This window comes from Herpailurus yagouaroundi, unplaced genomic scaffold, assembly GCF_014898765.1.
Source record: "Herpailurus yagouaroundi ecotype Mexico unplaced genomic scaffold, PumYag 203, whole genome shotgun sequence".
Classification (NCBI taxonomy): Eukaryota; Metazoa; Chordata; class Mammalia; order Carnivora; family Felidae; genus Herpailurus; species Herpailurus yagouaroundi.
The window spans coordinates 19,836,735-19,853,167 of NW_024412434.1; the positions used below are offsets into that span (position 1 = coordinate 19,836,735).

General features: G+C 39.8%; 1 protein-coding gene across 1 annotated transcript in view; it reads left to right on the top strand.

Moving 5' to 3' along the window:
* The window catches only part of ITGA8 (integrin subunit alpha 8), a 191,292-nt gene that overhangs the window by 61,874 nt on the left and 112,985 nt on the right, over positions 1–16,433 (top strand). Inside the window, exons 11-12 of the mRNA XM_040450953.1 lie at positions 1,240–1,292; positions 14,852–15,057. Of these exons, the coding sequence (XP_040306887.1) occupies positions 1,240–1,292; positions 14,852–15,057 (259 nt within the window). The remainder of the gene's footprint in view (positions 1–1,239; positions 1,293–14,851; positions 15,058–16,433) is intronic.

Here is a 16,433-nt window from a genome sequence, read left to right on the forward strand (position 1 = left end):
TGAGAGCTGGCTTCCTGATTCATATACATGGCCATAGTCTTATGTGCTCAGATGGTGTAAGAAGGGCTTCAGAGCTCTCTGGGGTCTCTTTTATAAGGGCACTAACCCCATCATGAGGGCCCCACCCTCATAATCTCATCACTTCTCAAAGGCCTCACCTCCTAATACCGTCATATTGGGGGTTAGGGTCAATATTTGATTTTTTGGGGGGGGGAAGGGAGAGACACAAGCATTCAGTCTCTAGCAACCATGTATGTTTGGAGGGGAGAAAAGAGGAAGGAGACGTTAACTATTGAGTGACTCTTGTTAACCCATGTATTTAGTCCCTCTGCAAAGAGTATCTGGCACCTACTCTGAGCTGGACCATGGACAGAAGAGTGAACAACACAGACCAAAGTCTGCCCTCTGTGGAGCACCCTTTCTCGTGGAATGTAGACTAATTAAATTAGTAGATTATGCGAGACTAAGTCAGCTAAAGCACTCGATGCCGAAATATGGAAACGAAAAAAAATCCTGACAAGCTCAAACGATGGGCCAAATCTGAAAAGACAGTAAATGTTGAAAACATAGCTTGAAAAACAACATCTTAGGAGCTAAAATGTGGAGAGATTGTGGCACACTACTTAGAAGAGACTTAGAAACCTTAGTGGACAATAAACTCAATGTGAATTGATACTGACTGAGACATGATTTCCCTTGAAATTAAACCCACTTTTATATTTCAGTGATTTAACCCAAAGCAAAGAGTGTAAATCCTACTTAAGGCTTCTCCTGGCTGTGCGTTCATGGGGTATCATCTGTTCTTTGGTATCACATGTAGTAACTCTAAGAAAGAAGCTGGTGCACCAGCTGCAAATATCTCCATATGAAATCTCATATGGAAGTGGAATTAAACTTATTCTATGAGGTTCAAGATTGCAGAAATAGATAGGAGTAAGGACTAGAAGTCACAGAGCGGCCAGTTTTGCAAAGAAAATTCTAATAATTGTGTCCACAGACTGAATGAGTGGATTGTTGAACATCTGCAGAGGATGTCCAAGCAGATGTCAGAGGTACTGAGAGGGAAATTATGCGTTGGATCAGACTAAATGACTTTAAGACTCTGTCCATGTCCAGGACTCTATGAATGCACTGCAAAAGTCTGCTGCAATGAGATTCATCCTTCAGGGAAAATTGAGAGAGGACTATAAAAATTATTTTTGAACATAAACTATGTCATCTTCTGGTTTCCCTTCACAGATGGCATCTTATTTTGGATATACAGTCACAGTGTCAGATGTTAACAATGATGGGTAAGTTTATAAGAACTTCCTCACTCACCATATGTTATATTCATCCACAGAGATGTTGTATTTTTTTTTTTCCTTCATGAAGTAGATCCTTCCATACTTCCTCAACAGAACAGAGACTCTCTTGTTTTAGTTGTTTTTTGGTTCAGGAGAAGAGGACATAACCCTCCTATTTTATGTCTTTCTGGAGACTTTCGATGTCTATTTTCTTTTTTTTTTTTTTCCCAACATCTATTTTCTAAAAGGACTATTTTACTTAGCTTTATCTTTAATTTAATAAATTGAATAGTCTTTGGCCATTCAAAATCCAAAGCCATTGAAGCATTTGCTCATCTGTCTGTCGTTACCCCTTAGCATGTGATACATTCATAAAACATGTGCACATAAATAAACATTTTTTTCTCCTGACATTGCTTTAACCAACAGACTAGTAACACCCATGGAAAAGATGAAATAATATTAGTTTTTCAGATGATAGCAGTAAATCATGCTTGAGTTTGGACCAAACACCGTAACAAATTACAGTTGTGTTTAAGTCATTACTTCAAAAATAAACTGTTACTAAACATCTCTTTGGTTCACTAAAACCACCTACTCGATAGATAAAACAAATGATTAAATAAGAAAGTCAATACGTTGAGATAGAATGATTATCCATCCAATAAATATCGTTGGAACACCTACTGTGTGCCAGGCATTATTCTCGGTGCCCAGAATATAGTGGCAAATGAGGCAAGATAGATCTCTGCTCTCAGAGAGCTCACATTTTTATAGAAATCAAGTACCTGCAGAAGTCTGACTACATCCCAGGGTCTGGATTAAGCAAGCATTTTAGATAACATCTTTGAAAGACATTAGCTATGACCTTTGTGTAGACAGAAACGTACTTTATATATTATGTGGTGTCATATGAATGGAGATACATTTAGTTACTTTTGTACCTTTTGGAAAATATCTTTTTTCTTCCATTCAACATATATTTCTTGAGCATCTAGCATCTAGCACACTAGCACTGTTCTAGGCACTGGGATATGGCAGAGAACAAAATAGAACCCCCCCCCCCCCGGGGGGGGTGTCGGGGCAGGGGGGAGGGGAAATTCCGGACAAAAAACAAATGAGTCAAATAAAATGCATTGAGATGATGATGAGCACTAGATAGGAAGAAAAAAACAAAAACCAGAAGCACTGTTCAGTGCTAAAAGGAAATGAGCTATCAAGCATGAAAAGACAGGGAGGAATCTTAAAGGCATATTCCTGAGTGAAAGAAACCGATGAAAGGCTACATAACTGTATCTCTCCAACTAGATGACATCCTGGAAAAAGCAAAACTATGGAGACAGGGAAAAGATTAGTGGTTGCCAGCGGTCAGTGGGGAGAAGATGGGTGTTCAAAGGCCAGAGACGAGAGGATTTTTAGGGCAGTGAGACAACTGTGTAAGACACTATTACACATTGGTCCAAATCCACAGAATGTTCAGGGCACTTGGGTGGCTCAGTCGGTTAAACGTCCAGCTTGGGCTCAGGTCAGGATCTCAACGCTCGTGAGTTTGAGCCCCACGTCAGGCTCTGTGCTGAGAGCTCAGAGCCTGGAACCTGCTTTGGATTCTGTCTCTCCCTCTCTCTGCCCCTCCCCCACTTGCCTCTCTCTCTCTCTCTCTCTCTCTCTCAAAAATAAACATTAAAAAGTTTAAAAATCCACAGAATGTTCAGTCCAAGAGTGAGGCCAGTGTAAACTATAGGGTCTGGGTGATGATGATGGGTCCCTTAGGTTCATGGACAGTAACACACACACCACACGAGTAGGGGACACTGATGGGGGGAAGGCTGTGCGTATGGCAACAGGAATGTACAGGAACTCTCTGTATTTTCTGCTTCAGTTTGCTCTGAACTGAAAACTTCTCTAAAAGACAGTCTATTAGGGGAGGTAGGGAATATTGGGAAGGTGGTGATATCAAATGGGGTAGATATGGAAGACCGGGGTGTTAAGGTTGAGGAAAGTTGAGGAAAGATCTGCAGGAGCAAGATCAAGGGGAAAGAGTGCTCAGGTTCCTGGAGGTGGGGGCTGCTAGAAGCCAAGGAACGTGCAAGAGGCTTGGAGAGGTGATGAGGGCACAGGATCAGAAAACTTTGTGAGCCACTGCATCTATAAACTGCCTTACCCAGTGCCTCGCAGACTATGCTACAGACAGGATGAGTCTGTTTCCAAGAAGGACACGTCTCGCGAGCCACTGGGGGATTCTAAGCAAGGGAATGGCCTCTGACTTTGGTTTCATCAGACACGCTCTGTCTGGTGGCTCTCGGCAGCTGTGAGGCCTTCTGGGGGTCCACTGCCCTAAGCCAGGTGGGGCAGGACAGTGCCTTGGGCAGGAAGTAAAAGGGTTGCACTCTGGATGTATTCTGAAAGTATATTTGAATGCCAATCTTACTTTACCCATCAGCCGAGCTGTGAAGAGAAAGTAACGATCAGGACCGCCATTCATAATTTCCAACCTCAGTGGACGGGACTAATCAGAGTGATTTAGGGGGGGAGAAAAAACAGAGAGGTGGGACTGAAAAAGAACGTGAGTACACGACTTGGTGTGATGTCCCAGATAAGGAAGCCCACGCTTTAGTCAAAGCAAAACAAAACAAAACAAAAAACAAAATCCCATGGCGGTCATTGGGATACGCGCAGACACGTTTCTTTCAACAGATGGTAACACAACACACACAGGGGCTTTTCCGGCCCGGGAGCCACAGGGTGTTTTATGGGGCCCCGAGTAACTCCGTGTGTGCCCTTCCTTTACCTCACCCTGCCCTGAACCCTTTCGGCTCTCCCTCGGGTCAACACTGTGCCCTGCAGGATACTGCCTCCTTCCTGGAAACACGTTCGTTCCAGTCCATAGCAAAGCTCTGTGACAACACTTAGAGTCCTTTTTTCTTTTCTTTTTTTTTTTTTTTGGCCATGTTAATAAAAAAACCGAGAATACTTGTGAGGAAAGGACCTTTTTGGTCCCCTGCTGATCAAATTTAACATGGTAGTTACAAACACAGGAATATTCCAGGGATAATTTGTTATTTCTCGATGTTCTTAAAAATTACTATGCACGTTATTTCTTTTTTTATTAGGCACTATAGTCTGCAGTCTTTAGACTGCATCGAAAAAGTGAGTCCATTATCTTAATATTGCCGTTCTTTTTTTAAAAATTTATTTATTTATTTATTTATTTATTTATTTATTTATTTAGAGAAAGCACACACGCAAGCCAGGGAAGGGTAGAGAAGGGAGGGAGAGAGAGAATCACAAGCAGCCTCCGCACTATCAATGCAGAGCCCGATGTGGGACTCAATCCCACTAAACGTGAGATCGTGACCTGCACCGAAATTAGGAGTCAGAGGCTCAACTGACTGAGCCACTCAGGTGCCCCAACATTGCCATTCTTTTAAAAAAAAATTTTTTTAGTGTTTATTTATTTTTGAGAGAGAGACTCAAGCCGGGAGAGGAAGAGAGGCAGACAGAATCTGAAGCAGGATCCAGGCTCCAAGCTGTCAGCACAGACCACGACATGGGGCTCAAACCCACGAACTGCGACATCATGACCCGAGCTGAAGTCAGACAGTTAACCAACTGAGCCACCCAGGCGCCCCAACTTTAAGATGTTGCCATTCTTAAAGATAAAGTGCCCACAGATTCTCAGTCTGGATGTCATGTGCCATTCTTGGTTACTGTAATGCTACGTAAATTCAAGGCCCCATTATAAATGAGTAAGCTATAGATGCCACTGAGAATCTTTCACCCCAATAAAAGACAGACAATTCACATGAAGTCTGAAATTACAATAACAAAACTACAATTTGCCATCACCTTTGTAGCACCTGTGTTTCTGGAAAAAATCACTTGATACTGTTGACTTTCAAATAGACATCTTATGTGTCTAGCCTTATACTTGATCTGAAGATAGGGGCCTGAAAACCACTACTAAATGGCAACAGCAGCGTCCTCACTGGGTGGGTATTTGTCCCCAGGGAAGGCACAAAACAACCCATCAGGGCAGAGACGTAAACTGCTGTCCCTCAGAAATCTTAGCAGAACCAGAAAAGAAAGGCAGTAAATCATGCATGTGTCAGTGACTTTTCTTAAGCTCCATGTGATGGCTCCATGTCAAGAGACATGTGGCCCGATTTTGAGAAAGCATGCTTTTGTCGTTCTGACTTCTGACAGTATTTCTAGCAGAGATCAGAAGGCTGCATGGGATTTACAGGAAACCCGAATCCCTATCTCAAATAAAGTTTTCCTGGATACGATATATTTGGTGCCCCCAATTTCTTAGCCATTTCAAATGCAAAAATGTCTATTATCCACTGAAACTATTGAAAAACCCAATATTGCTATAAGCAACAAAATTTTATCATGCATGATTGGCAGACAATGTTTTTTCCCTTCTCAAAGTGTCTTCCTGTGTAATATATGTCTAATAACATAGGACAACCCAAACTACAGTCCAGTGAAGCTATCTAAAATTCACACATGAAGGGAGGGTGTCTGGGTGGCTCGGTCAGTTAAGTGTCTGACTTTGGCTCAGGTCATGACCTCACGGTTCATGAGTTCAAGCCCCATGTCAGGCTCTGTGTTGACAGCTCAGAGCCTGGAGCCTGCTTCAGATTCTGTGTCTCCCTCTCTCTCTCAGTCCCTCCCCCTCACTCTCTGTCTCTCTCTCTCTCTCTCAAAAATAAGTAAACATTAAAAAAAAATTTAAAGCTGGGAAATTAGCATATTTGTCCCTGAAACACTCTATAACCATTTTTATTTTTATTTTTTAAAATAAAAATTGTATATTTTAGGTATACGGCATGATGTTTAAGGTATACGTAGGCACAGTGAAATAATCACTGTGATCAAGCTAATTAAGACATCCATCTATAGGCTCCATCTATATTCACCCAACTGTGCAATCCATCCATTACAAAGTTACTTCTGTGTGTGTGTGTGTGTGTGCGCCCGTGCGTGGTGATAACACCAGAGATCCACTCTCTTAGCAAACTCCTAGTAACAGTGTTATTAACTGTACTCACCATGCTATACGCTAGATCTCTAGCATACATCCTACATGACTGCAACTTTGTATCCTTTGACCAACATCTCCCTTTGCCTCCATCCCCGCCTCTGGTAACCACTGGTCTACTTTCTGCTTCCATGAATTTGACTCTTTCAGATTATACGTATAGACACACACATATATAGATCTATTTAACTATCTCTATACACATATATATGTGAAAACATATAGATGCACTCTCTGCACATATACTGATCCAGATTTAGATATATGTATAGAATACATATAGATTCCAGTAACCTTAAATAAGGGTTGTGGTCAAAGTAACATACATATGTGTTTAAATGTTTTACTCTATTTTTTGTAAGAATCTACATTCCTGTTTATTAAGTGTACATTTTATTAATTTCCATTATTTTTATAAGGTCTTACTTCCACTTTATAAAAGTATAAAATCCTAATTTCAAAGTTATTTTCCCCTATGAACCTTAAGATTGCCTTTAGTGATTCTAAAAACAACTGATTCACGAGAAAAAATTCAGTTATAGTTTTTTGTGGCATGGCATATAAGAAAATTCAGTCCGTATGGTTATATTAAAATGGCCATACTAGTCTGCTGCATTTTACTGAGTCATTAGTAATGATTCATAAATCATTTTACAGTCTATAAGTATATGTATATATATATATATATATATATATATATATATATATATTGAAATTCACAAAACTCTTTCTAGCTTACCCAGCATTTATCAGTCAGTGATCAAGGAACTATCAGTGAGCATCAATCACCCATCAAAGTTCAATACTAAAGCTGAGATGCAATTCCCATTTTTTACCCAAATTTCTAGTTTCCCAGAAGACTTTTTTTTTTAAGGCCTGCCTCTTTTAAACCTTGGATCTGAGTAGATGTTATGCAGTGACTCAGAATAGGATATTAAGAAGATCACTTGTCTAGTTGAGTGTTCATGGTTCAGAAGTTAGGACTCCCCATGTTCTGTGATATTAAAACGGACTTTCCCTTCTCTGGCCAAGAGATAATTAAGTACTATTGTGTATCAGACTCCCTCGTGAACATTCTCTGACAGGATGTATCATCTTCTGTATGCAACAAATGCAAGGTCCCTCCAAAACTCGATAGCAGGGGTAAAAAAAGACAGTGTCATTAAGTAATGATGACCAAATTAGTAATTTGGTGGAAATCTTCCCCATTGTTTTTTTTTTAATTAAAAAAAAAAATCTCCAGGTATTGTGAGGGCACTCCAAAAGTTTAGACCAAACAGTGGTGTGCATGCTGGTTGGTAGTTGATATTATCAAGCTTGTGACTGTTTTGAAAATATAAACAAGCTGGTGAAATTAACTTTAGTTTAGTTATCTTAAGATAGCCAGAGCTATAAACTCTGCCAATGTAAACTGTTAGGAATTTCTGGACAAACTTAACAAAGGGAGACAGAATATTTCATCTTGAGCCTAAGCAAGCAAATTAGTTTTTTTCGTAGGGCTTTTGAAACTTACAATATTTAAACTATTTCAGAAACTTACAGAATTACAATTTAATCAATTGGGTTGTGTTTTCATCTCTGTGGGGCCTAAAGGAGTTCAATTTAAAGAGGTTTTAGCAGTTCGTTAACTTGAGAACGTTTTAGAGAAAATGTATTTGAAAGGAATCAGCTTTGGGTGACTATGTTTTTGCCGTAGATTTAGTCCAAGTGTGTTCTGTCACATGGGTTTTATCATCATGATTGAAATAAGTAGAAAATCTGGAAAACTAAAGCAGAAAGGAGAAAATTGAAATTGATTTCTGTAATGTAAATGATAAGCAATGTTAGTTTTTGCCCACCATGAAACAGTTCAGTTGATGTCAGCTCTAGAATAGTGCCTGCTAATCTGCATTCTGCTAAATGACCACATTCAAAACATTAATCCTGGTAACTAATGTGCAATATCTACTATTGGGAAAAAAGAAACATAAAAAAGTTCATATATTAAATCAACACAACACCATCTGACTCTGAAAACTTGAATCTAGATAGACTCTTTGTATTGAATATTCTTATTCGTGGGTCCTCTCTCTGTCTCTCTCTCTCTCTCTCTCTTTCTCTCCCTCTCTCTCTCTCTATGTATTTTTGCTTTGCTTTTCAGGAAAATAATTATAGTGTCTCTGTCCCAAACAACATGTGAAGGATGAGAAATTGAGCCTTGCATTGTATTATATTATCAGAGCGGATTTAAACATAAAGAGACACAAATAAAACCTGTGTATGCTACCCAGAGATGTGAAAGAAAATTGTGCTTAAACATTAGACATTTCGGATAAAATAAAATTTAGTGTATATATCCTTTTATAAAGCGCCTTTACATAATAATTTAGGTCTCATACAAACCACCAACATGACCCAAACAGAAAGAGTGGATTTTAGTGAAAACTTCATCATTGATATTATTTCCTCATCATTAATTGTTTTAAGATAAAAAAAAAAAAATACAGGCTGGGTGATATATATCATATATATCATATATATATGTATATATATCATATATATCACATATATATGATATATATATATGATATATATCTCTATCTCTATAGCTTAGATATATATACGTGTATATATACGTGTATATGTATATATATGTGTACATGTATATATACGTATATAGATCTCTAAGAGAATATATATATCTTAGAATGGCACCCAGCCTATTACATAACTATGTATTAGAAGGTCACTGAAAAATATCTTCACTAATAGATATTTTAAAACTTTAAACTTGAATTGGGGGGCATTTTCAAAACCAGGATTTGACAAAAACCAATTGTGAAATAGTCTACTAGCACACATAGCTTACTGCGATGGTTTTTTTCAGGGTTTTTTTGCCTTACGGTCCATAATAAGAAATACATTTGACGCTGCAGCCCAGCACACTACACAACTGAAACAAAAATGACATGGAACGATATTTATTCTCATGTGTAATGTGTTCACTCTATTTGGTGTTGTTTTCTGTTTTGTTTTTAAAAATTGATTTTGCAGTCCACTAATGTGTTGCCAACCAAGCTTTAAAAACGCCAGCCTAAACGAGAATATATATTGTGGCTCTTAAGCAGTATTGCTGTAATAAAATAATACTGACACTAAGTGCAAAGTATTCTATAAAGCACATTGTACCAATTAAATCCAACACAGTTATTGTCTTTCAACCTTATGAGAAACACAATTATAAATGAAAAACAAATGTCTTTCTCTGTTTTTATGGCATTTAGAACATTTTAGAAGACTTACACTTAACTATCTAGGGAATATATTTCTAACAAAATAAATCAAGGTTGTCATAATACTTCCAAGAATCCAAAGGTCCCATGGGTGTGCTAGTCTGTCGCAATGATGCGGTGAATAATTTCCCATTTCTAGAACTTGGGTCGGCAGGGAGAAAGGCACTGCACCAACCGTGCCAGTCCTGCATCACGTTGGCACCCTTGGGGACCAATTTTATGGCTTGTTCCTTCTTTACAGAATGAGAAAATGGCCCCCACTCCATCTCTACAGTAGAGACCAGTGACTTCAGACATTTTTGAACCACAAGGCAGCAACACAATTAGGTGTTTAGCGAATGGCCCCGCCTACTGGCAATAATGATAACAGAAAGAGAAGCAACCACAGACCTGCGGGGGAAGATCAAGGCAATAACCCCAATCCCTGCTCTCCTCTGGTCTTGGAGCACAGCAGGATGGCAAGCAATGGGAATTGTTTTTTTTAAACCAATGTGCTTGTCCTATTTTTAAGAAGGTGTTTTGGGGCACCTGCGTGGCTTAGTCGGTTAAGCATCTGACTTCAGCTCAGGTCATGACCTCACGGTTCATGGGTTTGAGCCCCGTGTCGGGCTCTGTGCTGACAGCTCAGAGCCTGGAGCCTGCTTCGGATTCTGTGTCTCCCCTCTCTCTGCTCCTCCCCCACGCATGCTCTATCTCTCAAAAATAAATAAAAACCAGTTAAAAAAAATTTTTTTAACGTTTTACCTAAGTATAGTAATCCAACTTAGGTTTTGGAATGTGAGACCCAAATGAGAGCCATTCCTATTTACCCATCCCCCTACTCACCTCCAGAAGGGCACTTGTGATGAGCACAAGGTGATGTGCATACAGAATGTTGAGTCACTATGTTGTACACCTGAAACTAATATAACAATGTATGTTAACTCTACTGGAATTATACATTTTTTAAAAAACAAAAGAAAAAATAATAGCCATTCCTCAGGTCTATCTATAACCGTCCTCGCCCCCATCCACCCCCCACCCCCCACCCCCCACCCCTTCCTTCTTACAAGTCGGCCAAGTAACACTCAGGGTGTTTCTTGCTTTTCCCTGCGGTAGGTCTCCTGCTTGGGAGACAAGTAAGAGCCTATTCTTGAAGTAGCTGGGAGCCCCAGACTATCCCAGAGTTACATTTCACCTTGTTTCTGGCTCCTACAAGGTAGGAGAGGGAGAGGGGGGATGCATTGTGCTTTTTTACCAAGAGCTCTTTCTGTTTACATTGCTATAATGTAAAAATATTGTGTATTCCCTCAACACCTAACCCAGTGCCTTCACGATACCTATCATTTATTAAACTACTATAGTATGACCTGTCTATATACGTGTGTGTGCACATTTGGAAGGAGACGTACAGAGAGAGACAGAGACAGAGACCGAGGGAGATCTTCAGTGATGTATCCAATGACGCAGCCTATTTCTACATTCACATTTTTGAGGAAATGTAACTTGTTCAATACCGCACAGCTTGTTACCAAAAGAGCCGGCTTTTAAATCTAGATCAGGAGAACGTTAAAACTCATGCTTTTCCCATATAATCTGATTCAACTTACTTTTTCAATTATCAATTTTTTTTTTTTGGTAGGTCTTATTTTTTTTAGAGCAGTTTGGGTTTATGGAAAAATTGAGTAGGAATTAAAGAGAGTTCCCATGTATTCTCTCTCCTCTCCACCCTCAGTTTCCACTGTTATTACCCTCTTGCATTGGTGTGGTACATTTGTTACAATATTGTTACATTATTAACTGAAGTGCACGGTTTACATTAGGGTTCACTCTTTTGGTTCTATGTTCTGTGAATTTTGCCGAATGCATAATGTCACGTATCCACCTACAGTATCGTACAAAATACTTTCACTGCCCTAAAAACACCCCGTGCTCTATCTAGTCCTTCCTCTCCCTCCCCTCACTCCTGCCAGCTGCTACTCGTTTTTACTGCCTCTATAGTTTTGTCTTTTCCAGAATGTTATACACATGGAATCATACAGTATGAAGGCTTTTGAGACTAGCTTCTTTCACTTAGCAAAATGCATTTAAAGTTCCTCCCTGTCATTTTGTGGCTTAATAGTTCATTGCTTTTTATTGATGAGTAATATTCTGTTATATGATGTGCCACAGGTTATTAGTGCAACCAAGGATATCTTGGTTGCTTCCAATTTTTGGCAATTGCAAGTTTTTTTTTTTTCTGGACCTAAGTTTTTTCAATTCACGTGCGTGACCACCTAGGAGTGTGATTATTGTACCATACGGTAAACCTGTGCTTCGTTTTGTAAGAAAGTGCCGTACCGCCTTCCAAAGCGGCTGTCCCATTTTTCAATCTCACCGGCAATGTGTGAGAGTTCCTGTTGCTCCGCACTCTTTTCCAGCATTTGGTGCTGTCAGTATTTTGGATGTTAGTCATTCTAATAGATTCGTAGCAGTATCTCATTTTTGTTTTTATTTCCAATTCTCTAATGATATTTGACATTGAGAATTTTTTAATGTGCTCTTTGCCATCTGTAAATCTTCTTTGATGATGTGTCTGTTCACATCTTTTGCCTCATTTTTAATTGCGTTGTTTTCTTATTGCTCTATTATATGTCATAAACATATAATATTGGTTATATATAACAATGATAACATGTTATGTAATCTATTGTATATCCCATACATACAATATTGGTTATATATAACAATAATATATGCTATGTAGTATATAATGGTATCATACTGTATATGTTATTGTTACTGTTACTGTGATTTCATATTATTAAGTTTTAAGAATTCTTTGTATATTTTACTTTTCCAATTAAAATTTTGGCACCCCTCTAGCACGGAGCCCACCTGATCGCTCTCTGTACCCTGACTCCACTCAGAGACACTGCTTTGGGCTCAGAGTACTGTCACCTGGAAAGCCTGCCTCTAAAGCCACCTGTGAGAATCCCACTCAGGTCTAAGGCCATCCCCTCCATGAGCATTGCTTAACTCTCTCAAAGTACCAGCCCTCTCTCCTACCCAGGATCTCTAGGATTTAGTTTGGATTACTTGTGTGCTTTTTTCCACCCTGCCTTGTCTGTAGTTAAATGAGTGGCAATTTGATTTCACTTGTAAGTTAATTAGGACCGGGGTTGACCTAATTGTCGCTATATTCCTTGAGTCACTTATCACAGTGTCTTAAATACAGTTGTTACACAGAATGTCTCTTGAACCTGGGTACTAGTTGACCACTGCAGGGAAGGCAAGAAGTTGGAGAAAGAGGCGGTCAGGGTGAAGTTGCAATGTCTTACAGATGCCTCCTATCTTAAAGGAGGATTTCTTTTTGGTTTTCAGTAACTGATCACCCCCATTCCTGCCTTTTAGATGAATGGTGATATTTTTAGTTTAGTTGGCAAGTTTCTGCATGTTGCCTAATCTATGTCAGCATAAAAACCAAAGGCAGATTTTTCTTTGGATTATTGCCTCTCCCAAGATTGGGGCATCTTCAGAGGTCATTAGTATAGATCACATTTTGAATTTTGGTTGACGTGACTTTTCCTAAGATTTCTAAAATAAAATAACGTATGTATGTGTTCTTAAAAACTGAAATAGTTGGGGCGCCTGGGTGGCGCAGTCGGTTAAGCGTCCGACTTCAGCCAGGTCACGATCTCGCGGTCCGTGAGTTCGAGCCCCGCGTCGGGCTCTGGGCTGATGGCTCAGAGCCTGGAGCCTGTTTCCGATTCTGTGTCTCCCTCTCTCTCTGCCCCTCGCCCGTTCATGCTCTGTCTCTCTCTGTCCCAAAAATAAATAAACGTTAAAAAAAAAAATTAAAAAAAAAACAAAAACTGAAATAGTTTAGGTAGCTCTGTTGTACTCTTCTTCATGCCCGTCGGCTCTGTGAAGGGAACACTTTTAACCACTTTTGTATTTTGTTCTCTTGGGGGGCTATATCTTTATCTCTAGATAATGTGCATAGGTATTTGTTTCTTGAATTTTTTTCAACCTTAAAAATTATCTATTAATTTCCTGCTAGTGTATCTCCATTTACAAAGATAACTATCAAGTCCTATTTGGGATGAAAATTTGTTTTCTATCTTTTTAGGTAGTACTATAACCTTCTCTGGTCTCTGCTTTATTTATTTATTTTTGAGACACAGAGAGACAGAGCATGAACGGGGGAGGGTCAGAGAGAGGGAGACACAGAATCTGAAATAGGCTCCAGGCTCTGAGCTGTCAGCACAGAGTCCTACATGGGGCTTGAACTCATGAACCGTGAGATCATGACCTGAGCTGAAGTCGGACACTTAACCAAGCCACCCAGGCGTCCCCTCGCCTTTTTTTAAAAAATTTTTTAATGTTTATTTATTTTTGAGATACAGATAAAGACAGAGCATGAGTGGAAGAGGGGCACAGAGTGAGGGAAACACAAAATCCAAAGCAGGCTCCAGGCTCTGAGCTGTCAGCACAGAGCCCGACACAGGGCTCAAACTCACGGACCGCGAGATCATGACCCGAGCCTAAGTCGGATGCTTAACCGACTGAGCCACCCAGGCGCCCCTCTGCTTTATTTAAATGGAAGTAACAAGAGGAAAGAAGAAGGCAACATTTATGTTAAACCTTATTACTGCAAGAAAACTTCATAACTTATGTGAATCATTCTGTTGTCGTAGACAAACACTAATCCACTTTGAGAGAAACCCTTTTTAGGTCCTTTTGATATGTTTTGCTTGTCTAGCTACATTTTCTGGAAATGCACTAAAAATCTTTTGAAAAGGGTGAAGTATCTGGTTTTCTTAAAGTGGTCATTTGTAACACAGTCTAAAAGCTCAGTGTAACAAGTCTTCTTTTCCTATAACATTCTATCCCATAGACATAACAAAGCAATGAAAGAAACACGGTGATTGTAAAATGTACCTGGGGAAAGGAAAAATACCAACGGAAATGTACTAAGCTAGTTGGTTAAAAATGTATCCGCTGGCGGGGGGGGCAGGGGGGGCAGCACCTGGGTGGCTTAGTCGGTTGGGAGACCTCCCGACTTCAGCTCAGGTCATGATCTCATGGACTGTGGGTTCAAGCCCTGCATCGGGCTCTGTACTGACAGCTCAGAGCCTGGAGCCCGCTTTGGATTCTGTGTCTCCCTCTCCTGTCTTCTCCTCCCCCCACTCTACCCCATGTTCTATCAAAAATAAACATTAAAAAAATATGTCCCCCTGGAATCTCACGTCTGTCGGTGCTCTGACCTCTCTCTTTGTTCCCTGCAGAATGGATGATGTATTGATTGGGGCCCCTCTCTTCATGGAACGTGAATTTGAGACCAGCCCTAGGGAAGTAGGGCAAGTTTATCTGTATTTGCAAGTGAGTGCTCTTGTCTTCAGAGACCCACAGATCCTCGCGGGCACCGAGGTTTTCGGGAGATTCGGTAGTGCTGTGGCACACTTAGGAGACCTGAACCAAGATGGATACAATGGTAATTTATACCAATACGTGGAATTGTTTATGTGTTGTAATTCATGTTACTGTTACATGAAGGAAACAATGATGTCTTAGAAGTATGTACAGCAGTGTAAATACAGGGTACAGTTCTTATTATTGATTTTTTAAATTTTTAAATATTTATTTTTGAGAGAGAGACAGAGCATGAGCGGGCAAGGGGGAGAGAGAGGGGGAGACACAGAATCTGAAGCAGGCTCCAGGCTCCGAGCTATCAGCACAGAGCCTGACGCGGGTCTCGAGCCCGTAAACCGTGAGATCATGACGTGAGCCAAAGTCAGCCGCTTAACAGACTGAGCCACTCAGTGCCCCTATTATTGATTTTTTATGAACTATTAAAGAAATCTCAAGACAATTTAAAGTTAAGTTGTCATAGATCAGCTGTAAATAAAGACAGCTGTTATTTTTTAAATTAATATTTGGAGTTAATGACTCAAAGAAAACTAAAGAATCTTCCGTATGTACAGTCAAGACAAAGAAATGCATGCTGATATATGAACAAGAATGATGCCTTGTGATTAACCCATTTGAGTTACATATAGGCTTTGCTGAATTTTAATTGGTCGGTAAATTTCAGCTTAAAGCAACTTCAGTGTTTGCAGTAGTGTTAAATTCTTGGTTTAGGATTATGATTCTTTAAAGTAGGAATTTATGAATCCCTTGCAAGTACCCTTTCCTCAGAAAAACATGCAAGCTCACACAAAGCTTGCTCAAATTTGCTCAAACAAAATAGCCTAGGGAGTGTTTGCATCAGAGCAGTATTCATTAGTACCTTTGCCAAGGGGTATTGTAAGGTTAAGTTTTCTTTGAGAAAAAAGACATCCCAGAACTGTATGGTTAGTAATTTCTAAAGTGCCATAAGACAAAAATGCATATTACAAGTTCATGTTTCCAGGAAAATAATAAAAAGAGAGACAAGTTTATCTTTAACTGATGAGCTGCTTTCAAAACCTGCCCTATCCCTGGGCACCATGCAAAATATATTTATTTTGCTACATTATCTGTTGAGTCATCCTTATCACCATGTTTTCCTCTATGTATCTTTTTTTTTTCTCAAACCCTTCATGATATTTTTAAAAGGTGAGAGAAGCATTTTTAATGGCAGAAAGCGTGTTCTGCCTTTGATGTCACTGATGTATAAACTGGGTAAAATAGGGGCACCTGGGTGGCTTGGTCGGTTAAGTGACTGACTGCACAGATCATGATCTCACGGTTCGTGAGTTCGAGCCCCGTCTTGGGCTCTGTGGCAACAGCGAGACTTGGGAATCTCTCTCTCCCTCTCTCTGCTCCTTCCCAGCTCATGCTGTGTGTGTGTGTGTGTGTGTGTGTGTGTGTGTGTGTGTGTGTGTGTGT